The 26366-nt window shown below is 44.8% G+C and overlaps 1 protein-coding gene across 5 annotated transcripts in view; it reads right to left on the bottom strand.

The window, feature by feature from the left end:
• The window catches only part of GABRB3 (gamma-aminobutyric acid (GABA) A receptor, beta 3), a 231646-nt gene that overhangs the window by 54077 nt on the left and 151203 nt on the right, over positions 1–26366 (bottom strand). For 4 of the 5 annotated variants that reach the window (XM_012647973.1, XM_012647972.1, XM_012647971.1 and 1 more), the window contains exon 4: positions 3290–3510. In XM_012647973.1, the coding sequence (XP_012503427.1) occupies positions 3290–3510 (221 nt within the window). Of the gene's footprint in view, positions 1–3289; positions 3511–22789; positions 22881–26366 lie in introns of all 5 variants that reach the window. The other variant, XM_012647975.1, reaches the window with a different exon arrangement.

Below are 26366 nucleotides of genomic sequence, written 5' to 3'. Positions count from 1 at the left end.
TCTACCCTGAATAAAGCAAAAGCCCTCACTGATTCTGTTACTGTGCTGGCTGGGCGTGAATAAGAAAAGAAGCCCAGAGAAGTGGAGTGGTGACTGACCTACCAGTGCAGGCTGGTGCTGGGTAGACGAAGTGAGGGCCAACCCCAGCATCCAGGGCTGAGAAAAATTCAATTTGTAAGGTGTGGTGATAACAGCCAGCTCAACTGGTGAGTATCTCAAGCACACAGCCAGTAAGAAAGTCATCTCTGTCGGGTGGGACCTTCCTCAGCAGTACCTCACAAGCAGGAGACAGCAACAGCCCAACTCTCTGCAAACTCTCAGCACAGGAGGCTCAACTTCAGTGTTCCCAGCTGTGCCAGGCTTCCGCGGGCCCACGCCACAGTACTGACTTACGCAAAGGACACAGTGCAAACGTACTGTTGGAGTTACACGCGCAGCCCACTCCAGGCTTGCCACGTCAAGTGCAGCAGTAAAAACACGGAGGGGGAAGGTGGGCTTTGGGGCCATATGGGGAGGATGGAGGGTGGCGACCCTTGTGAGCACTCAACACCTCATGTTTTATCGAAGACCATGAGATCTACATAACATATAAATAGGACTTCGGTTTACATGGAATAGCAAAGACTATGTCTGTACTTGAGTTTCATACAGTTACCAGTACTTTGAATTATTAATGTGCTTTTTTGGCCAAAAAGATCAAATTAATCTCCATAGCAATGTGTGGTTTTTAAATATCAAGGCAGAAGTTCCTAGATTAGCCCACTTCTCAGGAGTTCATGACACAGCGTAGCTGCCAAGCACATGCAGGATACGGCGATCAGCCTGTGGCCTGGAGTTTCTTTACGACAGCTCGGCTAGGTCCATAGAGCTCCGAAGAATCGTTTAAGAACTATGAGGTTCTAAATAAAGATCTAAGTAGCATATTGAGACTACATTTGGAAAAAACCAGCTAATTATTTAGAAATTCATCTATTGATTTAAGAGGCTGTTTGAGAGGCATAATGAATGTAAATTTGACTAAAGAGAGTTTTTTTAGTTTATTGTACAAAGTTTATTATTAAAAGTTTCCCATGGGTTATTATCACGTTATTATTGAACTTTTACAGATGAACTTACGGGCCAAGTGTTAGTTAAAGATATAATTTTTTACTTCCTTGGTTTCTCTTACTCTTACCTGAAACCTAACACTTTCAAAGGCAGTTTGGAAATTTATTACCGATTTTATCCATGTTATATAATTCTATTCTAACAGAGTTAAAATGCCTTGCTTTTAACAAGAGACATACAGAGACATACTAACATACTCCACTTCTGGTGAGAAAATAAAGAATGCAAAAGTATAAATGGAGAAAATCCAAACAAGTTTTGTTTAAACAGCCAAGAAGTCCTAGCTTAATTTTTGTTGATACTTGCTTCTTTTTGCTCTCTCCCAACCACCCACGCACCACACACACACACACCACACACGCCACACGCCACACACCACACACCACATGTCCACATACCACACAGACCACACCACATACACACAAACAACACACACTCCCCCCCACACCACACACATACCACATACCCACACACCACACACATACCACATACCACACACATACCACATACCCACATACCACACACATCACACCCCTCGACATACCACACACACCACACACAAACACCACACAGTCCCCCACACACACCAAACCCAACACGCACATAACACACACATATACCACACGACCACACCACACACCACAGCACACACATGCATGCCATGCACATTACAAACAGGTGACATACCACACCTACATACCACACACACACGAATGCACACACCATACACACTATATACTACACAAATACCATACACACATTACACACATCACACAACAAACCCAACACACACAAAAGACACCCACATGCACACCACACACACACACCCTCACACACCACAGACACCAAACATACACCACACACCACGTCCCCCCCCTACACGAACACACACATCACCCACATATCAGCTTTTTCTACTTCATTTTTTTTGTGGGGGCTGAGGGGCAGGTAAACACTCAAGATTTCTGAATAATCTTCTGTACAGCTGATGTACTTGTCAGAATCTCCAGAACTTTACAACCACATCACTCATTTTCAGGCAGAAGCATAAAATGCTGGAAACCTTCCAAAGAAACTTCAGGCTAGACTCTTTTTAAAGTAACACCATGGCTTGGTTGACATGTGCCACTTAACCGGTAAAAACATCTGATTTTGCTAAAATCCTAACTTCTACTCTATATACTGTGGCTGTGAAAAGGTCACTCAACATTTTCTATTTAAGGCAATGTTAAAGAATTCCCTTTACTCATCTTGAGGCATGAAAAAAGTCATAGTGGTGTGGATTTAAATACATGCTACTATGATTTCACTTAGAGCTGCCGGAGTCTTAGTCCAAAGGCTCTGGACTCACACCATTTTAAGATAAATGTCTTCTTCAAGCTATCCACATGTGTCCCACCGAAGACCTCAGGGGCACTTTTAGACCATGAGATTGAGAAAGACACACACACACACACACACTACTATTCTAAAACAAAACAAAAATCAGTGCAAAAAGCAACAAAAGAGAAGGTTTTTAAGAACATCATTTAGCAAGGTGATATTCAAAGTAATTAACCACCAGCAGTGACGGAACACCACAGAAAGGTCTGGTGGTTTCTAGGGCAACCAGGGAAGCCCAGGACCTCTTCCTCCAGGCTCCGGAAGGCAGCTTGGTTTCCTCATTTGAGTGGCTACATCATGAGACCTGGAGAGAAATGGTTCTCATTGGGAAGCCTCTCACTTAGTCATCCCCATAACATTCGTGGCATCATCTCAATAAAGCTCCGTGGAGACTATATACTATAATCCACACAACAGACATTTTTCAACTGTGTGAATAGCTCTGAAAAACTTTATTAAAGCCTTTGCAATGTCAGGGCAATATTAATTACAGGCCTCTGGGGCTAGGATGTGGGAAACCCTTCCTGAGGGAATCTGTGTTCTTAGACATGGTAACCCAATTATACACAATGAGTCCAAAGGAGGCTGCTTTTTAACTGCCTGGTGACTATTTATAGTAACAGTAATGCCCCAAATCTTATGCTTATGAGATTTTTTTTTTCTTCAAAGCTCAAAGTGTTTCATGGATGTTTCCTAATTAACCTGAGGATGTGGCCTCACTGCTATATTCATCTCGAGCAAAAATTCAACACCAATGCACCATGCAACTGCAAGACTGGCCCTGGAGGGGCACACAGACCTGAGCCCGTACAGCACGGTCCCGTCAGGGTGAAGGCGGATCATGCGGTTTTTCACTGTCACTCCATGCACAAATGACTTTTTGTCATTTAAGAAATATGTGTCGGGCACCCATAGCTGGTCAGCCACTCGATTGTCGAGCGTGAGGTTGAGAGGGATCCCAGAATAGGCGAGCCTTTTATCTCTCCAATATTGTTGAAAATACATGGTTAAGGTATAATCCTGGGAGGGGAAAAAAGAAAAGAAAGAAAATTAGTTTATCTCAGCCACAGGTGTATTTCCTCCACATCTGGCCAAATGCAGGTTGAAATCTAAGCTCCAGAGTGAATATCCAGGAGAAATGGGTTTTTACGCAGCGTAGGAAGCAGTGGTTGCTTTCCTATGGGTGCAAATACCAACTTTAATAGGTATATGAATCAATGTGTGTCATGTTTACAGAGGCTGTTTTACTCGGGTAAGCAGCAGACCACACAAATTGGCATTTGAGAGGTAACACATAGAAATAAAGGCAAAAAAAAAAAAAAAGCCATGGTAAAATCAGGTTGTTAGCAGGGAACTTAACTATTCTCCTAGATCCTCTATCTCCCACCAGGAGGACAGGTGCTTTACCACCCACAACCGATGAGCTCCAGCTGCAAACTCTCTCTGCAATTTAAGCCACTTTCCTCTTGCTCTGCCCTCTGTGGGGTCCATAAACACAAGCCTTCCATAAACACCCGCTGGAGACGCGATGGCCAGTGGGAGGTCTCTCTGCCCTATCCATCATATTTTCTTTTTCTTCCAATTTGCCATGGCCATTCCTGCCTTAACTGGGCCATAAAATCACTTGGAGATGATGGCACATTAGTCCGGGGAAACTGGGAGCCCGAAGCCAAAGCAGGATGTGGGAGGTAGGAGAAGGGCCACGGTGATGCCCACACGCTTGTCCACAAAACAAGCAAATATCAATGCAGATGATCCTACTTTTTTTGTTGTTGTTTATGCAAAGCAGTTCATTCAGTGAGAAGAAAGGAGGAAAGAGGCAAATCGGAGCTGGGCACAGGAAAAAGGAAATTCTAAAGTTTTTTGGTAATCCTTATTCAATTCTAAAATGACCAAGTCTGAAAATCTGGTGATATTCACAGGACATTCTGAGCCCCAAGGTAGAAGGATCTAAGCTGAAAAATCAAAGGTTAGAAAGTAAACTGTCCAACCAGGGAAGGAACAAATCACTGCCACTCCACACAAGGAGCTTTCTGAGCTTACACACTGTAAGATCACGTCTGCAAACGCCCTCGCTCTGGGGGTGGTGAGAGGAGGATGGCGAATCAGTCGGAGCATCCATCCTAGACACAGGTCTTCTGGACAGCGCCCCCAGCATTCCTTTCGCTGCCTCGCAGGGCAATTCTCAGAGTTGCTCATCAACAATGCCTATTTATTAACTGCTCTCAGTGAGGCTGGAGCACAGAGGCTTATGGAATGACACACAGCAAACGGACTCGTCTTCGGGTGCTCACCGTGAGAGAGGGTGACAAAAGCAATACATACGACATGACTATAAACTGCAAGTTTTTAAGCTGTAAGCCCCTAAAACTCAGAGGAGAAGGAAAGGCAAAAACAATCCAAATGGGCTGGGGAGTCTTTAGACAGGTTTTATCTGCAACTTGGAGAGGCAGCATTTGAGTAAATGAGAAGAAACGAGAATGGGCAGAGCTGTGTGTCTAGTATTTCCTGAGGGGGCCTCCCCACCCTCCCCGCCACCAATTGAAGATTCTCACAGAGCAGGACACACTAAAGATAGGCCTTGGTCAGCCAGACAGCAGGGAGGGGACATCAACAACCACGCGAGGGTGTTGCTTTTACAGGACTGATGGGAACCCCGAGGAGTGCAGTTTTGCTGGCATGTGGGGCTCACGGGGGAAAGAGTGTGGAGTGGTGGGCGAGGCTGGACCCCACTGCAGTGACCAGAAGGAGGAGAGACTCGAAAGCCAGCTCCACAGCCGATGAAAGCCCTGGCAGTTTCTGTGGAGCAAAGAGACAAAACCAAGTGTATCAACGGTGGTGTCTTTTATTCCTGTGTTCTGATGCTGTGGCATCTGACGCCTGGCTGACCCCGGAGGGACGGCCCCTCCCAGTGCTGGCCAGTTCCTAGGGGTAGCAAACAACTCTCCCGGGACGCACCTTTCATGAGCAAACCAGCTAATGCAGAACGCGCTTCCCATCCACCTCTCACCGAGCTCTCACATTCTGGGGTCACTGTCCACCTGCCCTAGTTGCCCCAGGTCCCAGTACTAGATAACTGAGAACAGCACCTAGGCCCTGGGGTCCCAAAATCACCCTAACTAGCCAACCCCGAGCCTGCCCACCCTGCCTCACCCGTTCCTTCAGGGCAGCCTCGGGAAAGGCCTTCGCCCAGAGCTGCCCCCTCCCTCTGCCTCCTGACAGGCCCGGAGCTTCGCGGTGTGGCCCCCATGGTGTGGTGTGCCCCCTCTTCTTGGGAACCATGAGGGACAGACAAACTATCCTTTCAACAGCAGTCATCTCCTGATGTGTGGCCCTGCCATACCTAAATAATGACAAAACCCACATTTTACAACACAAAGGCGTGTGTGAGGAACATCAGCTTAGCCATGGTGAGTTCAAGGGGTAGGAAGAGAGAGGAGCAGAGGCCGCGGGGAGGTGGAGAGCGCTTGCGGGCGGGGAGTGGGGGACGGCGCCAGGCTGATGCAGAAGTCAGGATGAGCACAGACCCTCCCAGAGCACAGTCCCAGCCCTCCGCTGCCACGGCTGACGCAGGCCACGCGTTTGAACAGAACCGCGCAGAGCTGGGGTGCCACGGCAACAGGGGAATACGTCGGCAGCAGCAACTAAGGGATTTTTCTATTTGACTATCACCCTCCAAATTATATTCTTATTGAGATAGAGGATTTTCGCTTGTTCGGCCTTTAATTCCTAACCCCGCATGCTCACGCCTGAGTCATGGAGTCTAGCGCCCTTCCCAGAGCCCCTCCCGACTGTTCTCCATGCACTTGCCCTGAGAAAGGAGGGAGCATGTCAGTCTGCCCTGGGAGCCCAGCTGTCATTCACAGCCTGAGAGTGTGGATGGGGTCTTATTTTGGACTGTGTCACTTCTGTGCCATCAGCAGCACATCTTACCCTAGGTCTTGGGTGTTTGCTGAGGTGACTTGAATGGATTCGGGGGGAAGAGCTTGGGTAACCCAGGGAGGAGAAAAATGGTATTTAGATCCAAGCCTCTTGCACCTGCTCTGCCTTGTACGGCAGTGACATTTACATCAGTGGGGACACAAATTAGTATCCCACTTCTTTTTTGGGATACCAACGGCCAGATAAAGGGAAGGGGATGGTGGAAAGGTCCAAGGCCCCCTCCGTTCTCTTGTGTAGTTGGGAGCACCTAATGGAGGACTTCACTGTTCAGGGAGCCACACTGCTACCCTGCTGCCCCTTGTGGCACGCAGTGGGGAGCACTGAGGCAAAGAACAGCAGCAGCCACTGACATGTTCTGATCCTTCAGCAAGCACCAGGCCTCATGCTACCTATCATTCCATATTATTATTATTATTATCATCATCCCATATTGATGAAGAAACAAAAATTTAAAGAGCTGAAGTAATTTGCTTCTCTTTTACATCCTCCACCCCGTTTAAACACAAGGAACCAAGGACAGGGAGATTTGAAGTTGGGGCCACCTCCCCCCAGGGCCTGGCTCCCAAACTGGTAGCTCTAAGCTCTGGGGAGCTGAACACTTCTGCATAATGAAGTGGAGTGAGTTCGGCCGGGTGATGGTTTGCAAAGACGTCTCTGGGTGCAGAGTCAGGGCTGAGAGACTCTCTTCAGGAGAGTGAGAACTGTGGCCACATCAAAGCCCACCTTCTCAAACATTTAGCACAAATGCTATAGACAGATGCGTTGTCAAGATGCTTTGTAAAGGTCTCATTTTATTCAAGGGATCCCAGAAAAGTTGCCTATTTTTATATTTGGAATGATATGACCTGAACCAAAGAAAAGAGCACAGCCACGAGGAGATGGAATGTATGGGATGGAGAGTCGGTCGCAGTTTGAATTTCAAGCCCATCTGCAGAAACAGAAGATACCTTGAGACTACAAAAGCTCCAGGAATTAACAGGCAACTTGGCTGTTTTGCAGGCGGGTGGGACCGGACTCCTCATACAACATGAAAAGGAGACGGGGAATTAAGCTTTTGTTCTTTAACCTTAAAGCTCAAGGTGGACTCAGGTGTCATCTGGGTACAAAGATAAGGAATGGCTGGGAAGGGGTGGTCCCTGTTGCCCTGGCTCCTGTTGGTGGTTGACAAGGGCCTTTGGGAGGCAGCAGTACACACCAAATGAAACAGACAGCAGACACCATTCACAGAATCTGCCCGCACCACGTCTCCACCACTGTGGCTAGTGAAGTTCCTCTGTTTTGCCAGCCCCCCAGACTGCACAACGGAACACATGTGCATCCAGATACAGGCACGCCTCGTTTTACTGTGGGTCTCTTTATTGCACCGCGCAGACACTACGCTTCCTACAAAGTTTTATGGCAACCCTGCATCCAGCAAATCTATTGGTGCCATTTTTCCAACAGCATATGTTCACTTTGTGTCTCTGAGTCACATTTTGGTAATTTTTGCAATGTTCCAAGCTTTTTCATTATTATTGTATCTGTTATGGTGATCTGTGCTAAGTGATCTTTGATGTTACTATTGTAATTGTTTTGGGGCACCATGCACTGCACCCACACAAGGTGACGAAATTAATCGATAAATGTGTGCATTCTGATTGCTCCACTGACCGGCCATTCTCTCATATTGTTCCGTCTCCTCAGGAAACCATACTCCCTGAGACACAACAATAAGGAAATTAGGCCAGTTAATAACCTACAATGGCCCTTAAGTATTCAAGTGAAAAGAAGAGTCACACATCTCTCACTTTAAATTAAAAGCTAGAAATGATTAAGCTCAGTGAAGAAGGCATGTTGAAAGCCCAGATAAGCCAAAATGCCAGGCCTCTTGCCCCAAGCAGTTAGCCAAGTTGTGAATGCAAAGGAAAAGTTCTTGAAGGAAATTTAAAGTGCTACTCCAGTGAACACATGAATGATAAGAAAGCAAAACAGCCTCCCTGCTGACATGGAGAAAGTTTTAGTGGTGCGGATAGACAATGAAACCAGCCACGCCATTCCCTTAAACCAAAGCCTAATCCAGAGCAAGACCCTAACTCTCTTCAATTCTATGAAGGCTGAGAGAGGTAAGGAAGCTGCAGAAGAAAAGCTGTAAGCTAGGAGAGACTGGTTTATGAAATTTAAGGAAAGAGGCTCTGCCTATAACATAAAAGTGCAAGCAAGTACTGATATAGAAGCTGCAGCAAGTTATCCAGAAGATTAGCTAAGATCGTGGATGAAGGTGGCCACACTAAACAACAGATTTTCAATGTAGACGAAACAGCCTTATATTGAAAGAAGACGCCATCTAGGACTTTCATAGCTAGAGAAGAGAAGTCAATGCCTGGTTTCAAAGCTTCAAAGGACAGGCTGAACGGAGGTTAATGCAGCTGGTGGCTTTAAATTGAAGCCAATACTCATTTACCATTCTGAAAATCCTAGGGTCCTTAAGAATTACGCTAAATCTATTCTGCTTGTGCTCTATAAATGGAACAAAAATACTTGGATGACAGTACATCTGTTTGTAGCATGGTTTACTAAATATTTTAAGCTCACTGCTGAGACCTACTGTACAGAAAAGAAAGATTCATTTCAAAATATCCCTGCTCATTGACAGGAACGAGCAGGTCACCCTAGTCACCCATGAGCTCTGATGGAAATGTATGTGAAGTTTAAAGTTGTTTTCATGTCTGTTGAAACAACATCCATTCTGCAGCCCATGGATCAAGAAATAATTTCGACTTGGAAGTCTTATTATTTAAGAAACATTTTTGTAAGGCTACAGCTGCCATAGATAGTGATTCCTCTGATGGATCTATGCAAAGTAAATGATAATCTTCTGGAAAGGATTCACCATTCTAGATGCCACTGAGTACATTCGTGAGTCAAGGGAAGATGTCAAAATATCCACATGAACAGGAGTTTGGAAGAAGTTGATTCCAGCCCTCACGGATGACGTTGAGGTGTTAAAGACTTCAGTGGAGGAAGTACCTGCAGATGTGGTGGAAACAGCAAGAGAACCAGAATGAGAAGTGGAGCCTGAAGATGTGACTGAATTGCTACAACCTCATGATAAAACTTGAACAGATACAGAGTTGTTTCTTACAGATGAACAAAGAAAGTGGTTTCTTGAGATGGAATCTGCTCCTGGTGAAGATGCTGTGACCATTGTCGAAATAACAACAAAGGATTTAGAATATTCCATAAACTTAGGTGATAAAGCAGTAGCAGGCTCTGAGAGGATTGACTTCAATTTTGAAAGAACTCTACTGTGGGTGAAATGCTATCAAATAGTATTGTATGCTATCAAGAAATCTTTCATGAAAGGAAGAGTCAATTGATGTAGCAAACTTTATTGTTGTCTTATTTTAACAAATTGCCACAGCCACCTCAGCCTTCAGCAACTACCACCCTGATCAGTCAGCAGCCATCAACAGAGGCAAGACCCTCCACCAACAAAAAGAGTAGGACTTGCTGAAGGCTTCGATTGTAAGCAATTTTTAGCAAAAGGTATTTTTTAAATTAAGATGTGTACTTTTTTGACATAATGCTATTGCACACTCAATAAACTATAGTGTAAACATAACTTTTATATGCACTGAGAAACCAAAAAAAACTATGACTCACGCTATTACCATATTTGATTTATTGTAGTGGTCTGGGACTGAGCCTGCAATATCTCTGAGAGTATTTTTGTATTTATTCAGTCATTCGACAAGTATTTATTGAGTGCCTAGGGCATGCCCGGCAATGTCCAGAGGCAAAGATGAGCTAGAGGCAATCCAGGCTGTCTGGCAAAGGAGATGATTGCAGGTTCCCATAATTCAAGAGCAATCTAGGTGAATGAAGTGCTATACTAAACACGAAGGGACATAAAAGTCAAAAAAGAAGCTATTTCTCAGTAGGATGACTAAAAGTGACTTCCTGGAAAAAGTGTCATGTGACCTAAATCTTAAAATGATTCCAGCTGCAAGAAGGACAGAGCGGGTGTTGCTCTGTAGGCAGTAATGGGGCTGGGCATCTGTACAAAGTGTCTCCTGACAGCCACCAACAGCCAACGCCACAGTAATCTGCACAAAAAATGGTGCAAAGTGGAGGCGGCAGACAAGGAGGTGGATCCACCGAGTGGTCACCCCCAAATGTGTGCAGCTAAGGGAGACCCTGGAGAGAAGACAGGGACACAGCAGAGGCCCCAAACGCAATCCTTCTGGAGGCTCCGAGGGTTGCAGAAATCAGAATCAGGGCGCCCTGGTGATAGCGCGCAATAGTCTATGCTCCTTGTGACTTCGCTGAGGTCCCCACGTTCCTGATTTTCACCTTGTCTGTTCTGGTGGTTGATCCACATGAGAACGAGGAAGAGTCTTCGGATACCCTGGGGCACTGAGCTCCCCAAGGTACCGAGGACCTGTGCCAGGGCCAGGGTAGCAGGAAGTGGTGACTGCCAATTCCTTTCCCACCGCCGCCTTTTACAGGGGAGACCCGAGCTCCCACATTGGAGGGAGAGGAGCGGACTGCGTGGTGGGGCGGCTCTGGGAAGCCGGCACTGGGAGGGGGCCTAAGTAGATTAGCACATGCTAGGAAGAGACCGGCTGTCTCCTAGCACTGACTCCTGCCTGTGGCACAACCAGTCCCTTCAGCACATCTAGACAGAACGTGTTGGCAGGAGGAGAGGGTATTGGCTGAGAGGTCAGAGCTCGCAGAAATAGTAGCTGCCAGTGGGGTGGTGGCTACACAGCCAGTGGTCCAGGAGGCAGAATCCTCTCCTGCTGGGGGTGGGCCACCACAGAGTGAAGGGTAACACTCCACTGCCCCCACCACCCCAGACTCTTTGGCCCTGGTTCAGACTGTAGGCTCACTGAACTCCTTCTGGTTATAATTTGATGTATCTTGACTTTTAGAAGACTACACTCTGAGTAAAAGTTGAGATTTGCAGCCATTCAAGCACTCATAAAATATTCCTTCTATAAATTAATTAATGGCCACATTGAGTGTGTGTGCACAAATACTGACTCATGCCCATTTTGTTAGCAGGTGTTTCAACAGCCTGGGAACGTTTGGCTTCTGGTTAAGGTGCAGGTCCAACCCTGAGATGGGGCTGGCACCAGACACTTGGAAGGCTCTAGGTAAAGGCATGGATTTCCCGGTACCCAACACCCCCAGCAGGACCTCTGCTGCTCCATTCACACAGCAGTCCAACACCCACCCTTACCAGAGGAGGCTGCTGGGGAAGCCTATGTAGAATAATTAATTCTCCTTGGGCTCCTGTGCTCCTGAATCACGTTTCCAAAGGTGGATACTATTCCATCTCAGGTCATAATGGCCCATCAGGTGTGGGGGGGCGCGAGGTAGGGGAGGACACCTGCAGAGACATCTGGGCTTTTGCTTTACCAGGTATCACATATCTGAGACAGTTGTCCATATGGGGAAAGGCTCCCAGCTTTTCTGGTTACACCACGACAGGTTCCTATGGACATGGTAGCCCTGGGATATGGGATTTAATGGAACGAGTTCAGGTAGTGAGGAGGAAAACCCAAGCATGTTCTCATTCAGAATTCTCTGGTCCATGAGAACTGGAACTCTCTGAGGCATACTGTATAAATGTGAGTTATTTTGTTAAATTATAGTTGGTTTGAACTATGATAGTTCATCAAAATCATTAGATAAGATAAAATATCTTGAATCAATACCCCACCCTGTGTGTGTGTGTGTGTGTGTGTGTGTGTGTGTGTGTGTGTGTGTGTCTTACAAAAGCCTTTAGAAGAATTTAGGATAAGCATGAAGAATTGTATGCAAAGCAAAGAATCTTTCTTAAAAAGAATCTTACAAACAAAAGTCACTTGAATCAAAAAGTCATTTACTCATCTGGGCTTCTTTTAAGGATCACAAAGCCCTTTGATAATCTACTGAAATCACAGGCCACCTCCACTGAAAATACATTCTCTGTGTTTGTGTGTGTATCGAATCAATCAGCACAGGACACTAAAGTCCACCAGGGTGCACGTTCTCACCTGCTTCAGATGCCTTCACAAAGTGGGAGCGATGCTAATGAGTGCAGTCCCACAAATTTGTAAGTCACTTGTTTAGGACGTGTGTGATGTTTTCCCATTGGAAAAAATATGACAAAAGGATGGTTAGGTTTTACCCCAAATTATAAAACTTGATTTCTTGCAAAGATCAAAAGCCATGGTTCCTGGGTGAGACACCACGGCTAGCCCAGGCTCTGTGGTTTGGAGCCAGAGTGCTGCGGTAGCTGTAGGTGAAGCAGGAGGTGGGGGCATGGCAGGCAGCCCATATGGGGTGGACGGGAGGCGAGGAAGTACTGCTGGCCCTAGTAGCTCTAGGAGAAGCCCTGACTGCCAGAAGTGGGGAGCAGGCATTGTTGTATATGAGCCACCCACAAGTCAAGCATTTATACATAGGTGACTGTCCTCTCAAAATCTCCTGAGAATATACAAACAGCAGCAACAATAATGCAACAAAATGAAAACTCAGCTCATCTTTAGGTGTATAATTCACGCAGCTTGGATAAATTGCAGTAAGATATATAAACAACAAAGTTTCTTCCTGCTCATACAAATCGCCTGGCATTTATCACATTAAAATGACAAGAATACATATTTGAAAGTGGAAATATTGCTCATTATTCTGCAATTAAGTAATTGACTAGATTCCTCAGCACAGGAAATGAAGAAAAAATTTACTATCCCTGAGAAACAAATGCAATCTCTAAACCAAATTTAAATATTTAACTGCAGCTGTGAAAACCACAGGACACCTGCATTTGCATCTGGTTCAGCAAGTTTATGATACAAAATCTTGCAGGTAAGTTGTTCTTAGGTCAGGAAAGATGGAAAATTGTTCTGAGAAGTTTACATAAGCCCTAGGTGGTGGTACTTCCTTTGCAGGCACTTCTATAACTAAGGTCAGGCTTGGGAGCATCTTGGCATTGCTATTAACAAAGTTTGTTTAGGAAATTCTAATCTATTCCATTTAATGACCTAAAAATAAATACATGATATTACAGCCATCTCTCCTCCTATAACAGACTTGCATGGCATGTAGGTTTCCACTTGTTGACTCTATATGGTGATGTCTGGTAATAAAACATGACCCACATCCTTCTGCTTCCCTCTTGCTTCAAGGATTTACTGGGTATCTACCACAGGCCAAGAAGCATGCTGGGTGCTAGGGACCCACAGAAAAGGAAGACAGAATTGGTACCTTTAAGTAGTTCACAATCTAGTGGGGAGATGGAAAACTGAGCTAAAGATTGAGGCGATGGAAGGAAGCAGCTTTGGAATCCAACATGCCCAAGTCTCAAGTAGGGTCCTATTGGCCTGGCAAGTGTGGGGAACCACCCTACTTGTCCTGTGAAGATGGCCTGTCATGGCATCTGTGAAGATGGCCTGCCACACTGCTGAGGACTGCAACACCGGGAGGGCACAATGTTATGAGTCAAGTATACACTAATGCTAAAGAAGTGTATGTTTAAGGGTCATCTCACTGAGTCCAGGGCCAGCAGGCGAGCATGCTGGGGTGCAAATAGACAGGCAGTTCACTGAGATCGTTCTATCTTCTTATAGCCTTCGTACCTGCCAGAAGGCTCATGGTCTGTATTTCTTCATTTATCCAGCTAAATGTGAAATTTATTCAGAAGATAAACTAGTCACCTCTGTATGAAATGTAGAAGAGCTGGTGAAAATAGATATGTCTCCCAGGACTCTAAAGCCATCTGAAAAACTGGCATAGGATAGAAATTATTTTGAAAATATGTTTTTCTTTATAAATATGTAAAGACACCATAGATATTTTTCTGGAGTCAAACAAATTTGAAAAGCAAAATGATTGTACTGACCTACACTGAAAGGACAAATAAATTGTAGTATCAGAAGAAACTGAGAGAATTGAACCTAAGTCAAGGAGAACCAGGAAAATACTAAGACAGCTGCCCTTCGCTAAATAAACTCTCTGAGCTGATGCTGGCTGGCCAGTTTTGCAGGGTGTGGTGGAGCAGGATGTGTCAGATTCCCCGGGTTGGCACCCTTGCCACGTGCCCTACTTGAGAAAGTTACCTAATCACTCTGAGCCTCAGCCACCTCTTGTGTAAAAAATGGGACTAAAAATGCTCATTTTGCAAAAGTGCTATAGCCATTAATTGAGCTAACAATGCTTAGCACAGTGCTGGACTCATAACAGGCATTTGGAAAATTCTACTTTCCCTTCCCTCATCCCAGAGCAGGGCCAGCCACTCCTGAAAGAAGCCCCTCCAGCACTTGATGTAAAAGGACCCTCTTTATCCATGGAACCCCCAGCCCCTTTGTTCCACAGCAAGCACACACCAAACCACAAAAGAAAACGTGCTCTGTTTTCCTAAGATGCAGGTAAAGAAAACTCAGCCTAATGCTTTAGTACAGAATTCTCAACACTATCTGAAGCAGCTTCACCCTTTGCTTCTCAAATCCCAGGTTCCCTCTTCTACTCGATACCCAAATGCAACACAGGCACAAGCCTGTTTCCTGAAATGTATCAGGTCACTAGATTTTTTTTCATAAAACTTCTTTTCTGCTGTGAATTATTTTGAAATTACAAATTAAAATTAAATAGAGAGTTGTAAAATAGCAATAGTGCTAATCAACATGAAAACACCACCAGCCATCCTGTCCAAGCCTGGCCGGCTATGGCTGACCCTGATCTGGGCCACCCTGCCAGTGTTGTGGGGCTCACCTCCCACCCACGCCCTCCCCACTGTGCCTTGGGAAAACCCCATTTTACAGTTAAATGACCCTGCTATATAAGGAACATTCTCACTAAACAGCCTCTCTGCAGCTTTCTTTCCTTGTAAGTTGTTGCCCTACCGTAGCCTTTTTTAGAGGTGGTTACCTATTCTCCCAAAGAAGGCACCAAGGAGCTAAGTGAAAGAAGTAACCCCTACTCCACACACCCACTTTCCATTCCTGATCAGCCCCCAGGTCTCTGTTCTTCCATCATTCTCTCCTGTCTCATTCTACTTTCCTGAGACTCTGACGAATGGATCTAGCTTCGTTCTGAACCATTCCATCCAGAAGCCCCACATGCAACTCAAGATCAGTATGTCCAAAAATCAACTCCTTATCTTCCTACCCCAAATCTGTTCCCCATTCTGTACCCCATCCACCCACTCACTCAACCAAACCGAAAACAGAAGCAGTGTGCCAGCCTCTTCTTTCTTTCTCACTTTAACCACCGGCATTCATTCAGTCACTATGTCCTGTTGATGCCATTTCCTAAAAGTCTTCCACGCCTAGTATCGGATCACGAGGTCAGCAGCCGCAGCAGTGAGGGCTGGAGTGTTTCCACTGATGTCGCCATGGCAACAGATTAGAGCATGGGCTCCTGGACTCCCAAATTGTACCCGGGAAGAATACTTACCCGCAGTGTCTAGAGCACACCAGGTCTGACACCAGCCTCAGACACGGTGTAGGTAAAATAGAAGAATATGTGGGATGACCAGATGTCTCACACTCCATATGGGAACAGATGTTCCAGCTCTACACAACACTGTATGAATGAACTTTCAGAACATGCTGGTAAACCTAGGAGTCACTGTATATTTTCCTTTATTTTAAAAGAGCGTTTATCTGAACAATACTCACAAAATAACCAGACAACATACGTGTGTGTGTGTGTGTCTAATCAGATCCATGGTTTTGTTTTCCAACACTTATCTTCAATTAAGAGGCTTCCAAAAGGGAAAACAATGACTCCCCAAACATATCATTCTTCCAAAGGTGCTCTGAGAGCTGGCTGTGGAAACATCCACATTGCTTGGACAAGACATCCTCAGTCTCTCTCTATTTGAGAGGTGCTAGAACGACTTGTGCACATTCTGATTGTGTGGCATTTATCAAGCTAGATGATGCCTCTGTGCTTTGCCCTTGCTTGAGCAAAGTCCCTGTAGATGACCATAAGGTTAAGAATTCTAGGTTCTTAAATAGTGACAATCATCTCTAGGGTGATCTGGTTTACAGAGTTTGCATTATCAGATTTGCTGAACTGAGTATCACTTAAAATTACTTCTCCCCGAATCCCTTTGAGAGAGCAAACAAGGAAAAAAAAAATGCTGCAGAAGGAAGGGCATTTATTTATTATAAAATAAAGAATGAATATTTCTGCTTTAAAACAGGACCCCTCCTATACGCTTATAGTGTGAGAACTCAATTGCATTGCCCTTTGATTTTATATATGTGCCTCTCTGTCAGGATTTATCAATGGATTTCCTCACTTCAAAGACAAATCATGAGGATTAGTGATGCCACAAATTTTAAAGTACATTCAATGTCTGAGAAAATGTGCTATTTTTAGACATCAAGCCCATTCATTTCTGAGATCATGTCTATTTCTGGTTTCTGCCTAGAACTTGAGAGGTTATTGCAGTTAGGGAAATCACAATATTAATAACAGTGCAATTTTACATAACTGAAAAATATTAATATTAGTTTGACAGTTGTTTTCTGAATTGCTACTAATCACAACAGAAATATTCGAATGGACATCTCTGCATAGAATTGCATAAAGCAGTCTTAGTCTCTGGGATACTGTAATCAAAGCCTTGGTAAGCAGAGAGAAACTACGAAACGGGTTTTCATACACCCCATCAAGCATAGTGCTGAAGGAGGGAGAAACACAAATGTTAACCTTCAGATTGGAGAGTAATAGTACTTTATTCTTACTTTTGAACAAATGACCCTTTAGTTTCATTCTGCACTGGGCCCCAATATTTATGTACCAGGCCCTGGCTATGAATAGTAAACTATCCTTTGTCTATAACCCGTGAGATTCATGTCTTCTTCCAGCATCCACAAAACTGTGGCAAGATAACTTGTTACCATACCAGCAGGGCACAATCTCAGACTCTCTACTCTTTTTGACACACACTTCCCTGCTCTCCTTCCTACCTAACTGGTTCATAGAGTTGCTGCTCTATGAACAGAATTGCTGCTCCCTCCAACTCTTCCTTTTCTCCTTAATGTCAGAGGGCCCCAGAGCTCCTCATTCTATACCACCATCCACTCACTCACTCAGCCAGCCAAACCTCCATCTCTTCTCTATCTGCACTCACTCCCTTAGTGATCGCCTTTAGCTTCATGGCTTTGCATTCGATCTATTTGCTCAGAATTCCAAAATTTTATCTGCAACCAAATTTATAAATCAAAGTCCAGAACCAACCAAACATATACAAATGGAGCTGCTGATTTTACCCACAAAACTGAACCACTTGCAGTCTTCCCAGTTCACACAAGGGCATTCCCTCTTTGCAGTTACTGATGCTAAAATCCCCAGAGGCATTTTTCACTCATCTCTTCTCTCACATTCAACATCAATCCATCAGAAATTCTGTTGACTCCACATTAAACACAGACCGAGGTTCCCCCACATCTCATCACTGCTGTTGACACTACCCTTATCAAATCCATCCTGTCCCTCCACCCATACTCTAGGAGCCCCCTAACTGATTCCCCACACTTCTCCCATGGTCCTGCTCTCAAAGAGCAGCCAGCGTGATTTATTAACAATTTAAAACAGATCATCTGCTCTTCTGTTCAAAACTGTACAATGGCTCCCTGCTTCACAGAAAGCAAAGTCAAGTGATGTGCTCTGGCCCACTTACCACCTCCCTGACCCCATTTCTTGCTGTTGTCACCTCTGCTTAGTTCTGGCAACAACGCCCTCTTTCTTGCTCCTCAAACATCCCAGACATCCTCCTGCCCTGCATTCGTTGCTCCTTCTCCTCAAACCCTCTTTCCTGACAACCTTCTGGCTGACTTCCTCACCTTGGTCAAGTCTTTGCTCAAATTCGCCTTTTTAATGAGCTTTTCCTGAGAGTAGAAGTGGCAACATTCACCCACTGTGTTTTACCATCATTTTAACCCTGACACCCAGATCATTATATTCTAGATGGTATGTTTCTTTATTGCATTTATCTATTATGATTCTTTCCTTTCTAGAACGTCAGCTGCATGAGCACAGGAAGTGCAGGAACTCTGTGTCTTTAGTTCACAGACGTATGCACAGCACCTAGGACGGTGCCTAGCACAGACAGGGACTTGTGTAAATATCTGCGGAACAAGTGAGTACGAGTTCTGTGTAACCTGGGCTGCTGGCATGACCCTTCAGAAAAGGCCTGTATGTGCTTTCACAGGCATCCCAGATTGGTTGATTAGCCTTGGATTACTTTCAGTGAAAATTTCTCTGTACTTTAAAGTTAAACCTCAAATCCAGATCAGACAGGCATTTGATACAAATTCTCAAGGCAGACGTGTTCCTGGCCACCTGGAGCCCAGATGAGACAGAAGCATTCCCTTGTTATCTCCCTTTGATGGTTGGATATTTGGTCTAGAACCCCCTTCACTGTGTAGCCCTTTGAGTGCAGGAGCTCTGTGAAGACTCCATTTCAACCCCCTGCTTTGTGGGCCTCCCTCGTTCTCTAGTCTCCTGTTTCTACCTGGCCACTAACACCAAGCCACTTTGGTTCCAAGGGCAAATGATCTCAGGCCTTCCAGCCCCCAAGAGTACCTTACAATGCTTTCCTTTTCAGCTTTCTCTCTGAATGAATCTCTTTCCTTAAGGATTTCTATTATTTTTCCTATGAATTAAGTGAAGCAGTACTGAATTAAGTGATACAGTATAACGATGCACATTATAATTTATTTGCCATTTCTAGTGGCTTTATATGGAGAGTTCTTTAGAATTTGTAATCAATCATATTTCTGGGCACAGAAGTCCCCATCCTTTATCAGGTCACCGGGGGCTTGCCTCCTTCTCCTGCTTGGTCCCATCAAGATCACAGAATGACCTCTAAGGGGAATTCTTGTCCTCATCTGATTCAGTGTCTAGGCAGATGCAGTAGGGCTGAGAGCCTGTTCTCCCTAAGACTCTGCCAGCCTCTGAGACACCCACTCCTCTGGCCTCTCCACTCCATTGGCTGCTCTGCTCAGGGTCCCCAGGCTGGCTGACCCCTCCGACCTAGATCTAGGTCTAAAATGTTAGATGGCCTCAGCATGATCCCTGCCGCTTCCCTCCTTCCTTCTTCCTGGCTGGTTTCATGCATTCCTAAGACATTTAACAAAATCCACAGCTGATGACTCCCGCTTCTGTCTGAAGGCCAGAGACCCCTCTGAGCGATGACTCCTCATCCAACTGCTCTCTTGACAGCTCTACTTTGTAGTTTCTTTGTCATTTTTTTCTTTTTCTTTCCTTGTTCCCTAATCTAGTTCCAAGACCCACTCTAGCTGCACTGAGTCAGAATTCCAGGAGGTAAGGCCAGGGTTGGTATTTCTTAAAAGCTCTATTTGCAATTCTTATTTTTGCAGGTAATCAGTTTTTACACCATTATTATATATTCCGGTCACTATTTTGATTTAAACCTTTCACATTCATTCAAATCAGAAACTCTATTTCCTAAAATCAACAATCTGTATTGAGAAAACATGCACATGTGTACAGAACAGATCCTACCATGCTCTTCCAGGGACCCGGGAGAGTCTGTTCTGGGTGAGGTGTAAGAACACAGTTTTCCAGTTGCTTCCGGGATTCTAGCAGATGCCAACGTGGTCTTGCTGCAAACCGCTTCAAGCACGTTTCAGCAAAAACCATCAATTCCATGCCAACATTCGACATGAGAGTAGGAAGACACAGGTCGTGGCTCTGGCATCACAAGTTTTCAGAAGGGGCTCATTGCAGCACAGGTGTCTGAGGACGGCCTCAGAACAGGGACCTGCCTCCATCCAGGCCCTCATGCTATAAATAGCCATGGCCACCAACCCAATGTGTGCTGTTAACTCCAAACTGACTAGCTGTTTCAGTAAAATTAAGAATAGAAACGAGTATTTCAGAATACAGTCAGTCCTCCGTATTCATGGGTTCCGCATTCATGGATTCGACCAACCTCAGATCAAAAATATTTGGGGAAAAAAAGATGGCTGTGTCTATACTGAACATGTACAGAATTTTTCTCTTGTCACTTTCCCCTAAACAATACAGTGTAACAACTAATTACATAGCATTTACATTGTATTAATGTTAGGCATTATAAGTAATCTAGAGATGATTTAAAGTATATGGGAAAATATGCATAGGTTATATGCAAATACTATGCCATTTTCTGTCAGGGACTTGAGAATCTGTGGATTTTGGTTAGGTCCTGGAGCCAATCTCTCCAGGATACCTAGGGACAACTGTACTTATTCAGTACACTTTAACTTTGCTTGCTTATTTATATCATTTTGTGAAGGACATTTCTGTAGCATACATTGTATTCATATAGTGGTGTGGTGTGTTCATATAGTATTATATATTCATATAGGAATCCATTACTCCAAGGATATTCAGACATTCTCGTACATTCAATTTCTTTTTGCAATTGGGTAATGGTTATGTTTATTTTAATTCCTCTAATATCTGCTCCTGGTAAATGTAAACAGATGTTTCTAATTATTCCCTTTCAGTGCTGATATATCATACATACAGATGGAGGATTTAGGTTTCACGAAGAGAAGGTGAAATGTTTGTGGCGCCAACAGGAGTCGTGAATGGATGATTTTGGTGGTAAAAATGCCCATATTTGGGTTTGAAAAGTTGACAAACAAACAAGAATTATTACTCAAAAGGAAGAGCATTGTTTTAACAAAGCAAGGACACTCCCTCAGCTGGGAGCTGTGGTCTTGTTAAATTTAAACATAATATCTGACACTATTCATATTCAAATGAGCTTGAAGGAGTTACCACACAGCGACACAGCACCATGGACCAGCCATGCCAACTGGAGGCTATTGAAAGCAAACTTATGTAGCATCCAGATGGTGATTTAAAACAGCACAAGGTCTCTATTCACCAAGGCACTGGTTAGAGCATCAACTATCAAGTTAATTGTACATTTTCCTGATTTTGTGAGTAATGTTGCATATTAAAATACAGGTTTTCCATATGTGAGTTGCCTCCACTTGGATAGCAGCTAGGCTATTTTTAGCGTGAGAACAATAATTCAAAATGTCCTTTATATCTCTCATTCCTTTGAGAGAACTGCACAGCTAGGATTCAGCCACAGTGCAGCTGACTACACAGCCTACAGATAAACTTTCTCCTCCCCGTGAGTTCAGAATTGTGCAAGCCTGATTCAGCTGTAATGTAACCGTGTTAATCAGAACTAGAATTTACAGTTTATAACTGGCCATATAATTAACGGCTGATAATTTAATCAGTCATGATTCACTTGCTTTACATTCACTTTCAAAACTATGGTTACCTAAAATGTAAATATATAAAAGGGTGTGAAGTCACAGAAGCTACAATCCTTTTGGCTGTCTCCTGGTGTGTTCTGACTCAAAATCCAGCACCACGTCCCGAGGAGGCCACCCAGCAAAGCTAAGCAGACCAGTATTAGGGGGTGGCGGACATCTGTACAGAACCTGAGACTCTCTTCTCAGCCCCTGTAGCCTTTATCAAATTTGCCTTTCTGAATAACCACCTGTAATGATCTGATCACCTTCCCATGCAGGAGATGAGCTGGAGAAATGACATCTAGAACTTGGTCACTGTGTGTCCTGACTGCCCAGAGCTCGAGCTAATGTCGGGATGCTGTGCAGAGGGGCCTTGCTCCAGCGACCTGGCATCACCCGCCCCTCTCAGGGATGCCTTCCCCCTGGCCCTGGCCTCGGAGGGCAGAGAGTGAGGGGAGAGGAAAGGGAAGTGACTGGCATGGCTGAGGTTCAAAGATGACGCCAAGGGACAAGGGCACTGAAGGACGAGGGTCCGCATTCCTGTGGAATACAAACTCCTGGTCAGAGAGAAAGTTCCCAGTGTTCATTTTTGCCCCTCCACTGTCCGCGACTGAAGCTGCTGGACCTGACAGGGAGGTCACACCAGCCTGTGGCCAGTTCCATCAGCACTGCCCATGAGCCACACTTCACACGCTGACACCAGTCTACCAGTTAGTGGCTGGGCCAGGGCCAGATGCCACTTGACTTCCCTGACTGTGACAGAGGACAGCTGACAGCAAGACACTGGGTGTTGTGCAGCAAGGAAGAGGCATCTAGAATAAAGAATAGGGATATACAGTTAACCCTTGAACAACACGAGTTTGAACTTCTTGGGTCCAATTACAAACGAAGTTTTGTCAATAAATTAGTAGGCCCTCCATATCCGCGCGGCTCGCATCTGCAACCAAACTCGGATAGAAAACACTCAGAGGCCAACTTTCCCTACCCACAGGCCACTGCCAGACTTGAATGTGCACAGATCTTGGTTTATGCGGGGAGGGGGATGTCCTAGAACCAATCCCCCATGTATATCAAGAGACGACTAAAACATTCAATTCCAACATACGGAAAGGAAAAGATGAGTCTATACGAGCATTAGCTGCACAGTGGCTGACTCCCAGCTGTGCAGTCCCACATAGCCTGTGAAGAAATGAGAAGCAAAAAGGACACTTGGAATTATTGTTTTCACACTAAAAATAGTCTGATTTCTATCCTGTATCTATACCCACCTTCCTATCTCCCTGCATGTATTTACCCACATACATGTATGTATACACACACCCAAAGTAGTGATTGATAGCCACACTGATACATAATTTTTAAATCTTATAAGTTATTTGCCAGAAAGATTATCAGTCAACACACAAACATTGATTAAATAAATTCATTTATTTATGAACTCAGTCATTCAGTTATTGTGTTTATTCATTCATCATTTTCTATTTATTTATTTATTCATTATATTTGCCTCACCAAGTTTATAAAAGAAATACACGTTATGGACTCAGTCCACAGGTATTTGACATTTTTACACAGTCATTCTTTTTGAGCCCCATCTTCTTCCATCAAAATCCTTCCTTTGTTCCCTTCACCCCCACCTGGCTGGTGCCCCAGCTACCTCACACCCAAGTGGTACAGCCCACACCTGTCCCCCTGCCTCAGGCCAGCTTGTTGGGACTGTCCTGCATCCTTGCTGGTCACCCCACCTCCCTCTGGGTTTGCACCTGAGACAGGACAGAGAAGCGTTTCCACAACCCAGCTGCAAGATGCCTGAGGTGCCCTCTGTGTGCCTGGGGACCTCCTGGCACCCTTCACTCAGTGCTCCCTGGGCTCTGACCTGTCCTGCACCTGCAAATCACCTGGCATGGACCGCATCACAGCCAGAGCTGAACACCTGGACTCAAGCATCTCAGGGTTCTCCTTGTCCTTCATGTAAGCTGTAACCTCTGGCTGGCCCACGCCAACACTGGGGTTGATTTCTCTACTCCACTGACATGGCTGGTCTGTCTATAACAGATGCTTACGTTGAGGAAACCTCTGGGCTGCCCCACTCCCCTCCTTGCTTGGCCCCTTCTGTATGTTTTCACCATCTTACAAGCCTTTCCCATCTGTCCTGTCTCACCACAGAGAGCCTCCAAATGACACCCCCCATATCAAGCCTTTTTGGCCTCTGTCTCCTCCTTCATGGGCTTGGTCAGTTCCTCACCTAAAATAAGAAGGTTTTCCTTGGTGACTACCAGCATGATTCCTTTCGACCCCAAGATTTTGTGATTGTCCACGACATCACAGGCCCTATATAACCATTTACCAAGTAGCTGTCCTCCACTTGTGTCATGAAGTGCCCTGTGCCCCCACCCTGGGTTACAGGAGTCTGACCGTAATCATGTCGAAATGTAGCCTCAGGGTTGTGGGATGCTGGAAAGTGGAGGAGCAAACAATGCAAAGGGACAAGGATCAATCCCAGGTGGAACGGCCCATTTGGAGCACATTCACCAGGCAATCTTAAATCCTCAAGGATAGAGTCCCTGAGTACAGCAAACTTTGAAAATAGCAGCTGTAGGCATCAGCCAAAGTGCAGTCTTCAAATTTGAGCAGGAGTGATTTTCACACTGTGGTGTCTTCAGACTCCCTCCCAGTACACAGAGGTCCTCACTGCTGTCATCAGCATCCCTTTGAACAAGGGGGATGTGATAGAACCAACGCTCACCCAACGCACATTCTGTCGGTTTAATGATGGCATGTGTGTGTGTGTATGTGTGTGCATGAGTGTGCATGTCATGGAGGTCCACCCCACTAGTTCTGACATGGGACTAGCCCTATGGATGACCTCAGTCTGAACTCCAAGGTGCATATTTTCTCACTCTTCTGTTACTTTTTCATTTATTCGCCAACAGACATTGCTGATGACCTATACACCATTGCCAACACCTGGGAGAGGGACTGAGGAATCAAAGAGAAATAAGAAAACAAGACACGGTCAGGATCTTGCTCACAGTCTAGCAAAAGAAGAGAACATGTAAAGATGTAAATTGCAAATCCCTCCTTTTTTCATTCACTCCACAAGTATTTAGCGCTTCCTATGGTGCAGACAATGGACATTGTCTACTTTAGCAGGTCTTCATGGAATCCAAGGGGAGAGGCAGACACTGACACATATCCACAGGAATGTCACGCTGTGGGACGTGATGAGGAGTTGAGTGGCTTACTGAAGCAGAGATGATTGAGGATACCCAGGGCAACAAGTAAGGGGAAGGACTTCCAGGTCAAAGGGCCCACTGGACGGGTGGAGGGATAGATGTTTAGACCAGAAGGAGGATTAGTCACTCCGGAATCAGAGGCTCCATAAGGATTTTTGGTTTTGTTTGGAAAGCACTGAGAAGCTTTTGCACATTTTGAGTTTGCACCAAAAATCTCAGTCTTGCTGCTACATGGAAAACGGAGTTAACTGCCTGATATGAGTTGAAGTGTCTTCTCTTCAAATTCTTATGTTAAAGTCCTAACCCCTGGCACCTCAGAGGATGTGACCTTATTTGGAGATAAAGCGTTTAAAGAGATGATTAAGTTACAATGAGGTGTTAGGATGAGCCCTTATCCAAGATGACTGATGTTCTTATAAAAGGGGAAATTTGGAGACAGATTCGCACACAGGTAGAACATCACATGAAGAAGAAGGCAGAGATCGCGGTGATGTTTCTACAAGCCGAGGAATAACAAAGACTGCCCGAAAACACCAGAAGTAAGGAGAGAACACATACTCCCTCAATGTCCTTAGAAGGAACCAACCCTGCCAGCACCTTGACCTCAGACTTCCAGCCCCCAGAACTGTGAGACGATGAATTTCCGTGTTTTAAACCACACAGTCTGTAGTACATTGCTCTGGCAGCCCTAACAAATGGAAGGCTGCTCTCCATGAGGGTGATGGCAACAGCTACACGTGACTGTGTGTGGGAGAAATTTAAGCTGCCACAGGACAGGCCTTGGTGGTGGTTTGTCCATAGGCAGAGGACAGAAGCCATACGCACAGGTGGCCCATAATGAGACCAATTCTATCTCTGGGACACATCAGCATGGGAAGGAGCCACAAAGAAAATTTTAATCTATAGATTTGTAGTAAAATTTACAAATGAGCTAAAAGGACAGATAATGAAAAACACCTCTAATATCTCCATTGTTCCTGCTCTGGTGAGCAGCCTTCTGGTCATTTTCTGTGTGACAGGCTATGTGAACCCAAAGAGTGACTTGTTAACAGAGACTAAACTGTATCTCTACATGCCTGATATTTCAATCAAGAACGTATTAAAAAATTTCTTCCACACTTCAATAATATTCTACCAAATAATGAGATCTATTTTTTAATAGCTTTAGTGAGGTATAATTTACACACCAAAAAAGATTCACTTGTTTTTAAGGGTACAATTAAATAATTTTTTTAGTAACTTTACAAAGTTGTCCATTCATCACCCACAGTCTAATTGTGGTACACATCGTTGCCCCAAATATAAACCACAGGCCCGTTTGCAGCGACCCTCCCTTCATGCTCCATCACCCGAAACAACCACTTATCTCCTTTCAGTCTGTATAGATGTGCCTATTCTGGGCACTACAGATAAATGGAATCCTACGATA

This window comes from Propithecus coquereli, unplaced genomic scaffold (genome assembly GCF_000956105.1).
Source record: "Propithecus coquereli isolate 6110/MARCELLA unplaced genomic scaffold, Pcoq_1.0 Scaffold28, whole genome shotgun sequence".
In the NCBI taxonomy this organism is placed as follows: domain Eukaryota; kingdom Metazoa; phylum Chordata; class Mammalia; order Primates; family Indriidae; genus Propithecus; species Propithecus coquereli.
Note: the sequence above shows the minus strand (reverse complement) of the source record. Positions and strands in the feature narration are given on the sequence as shown.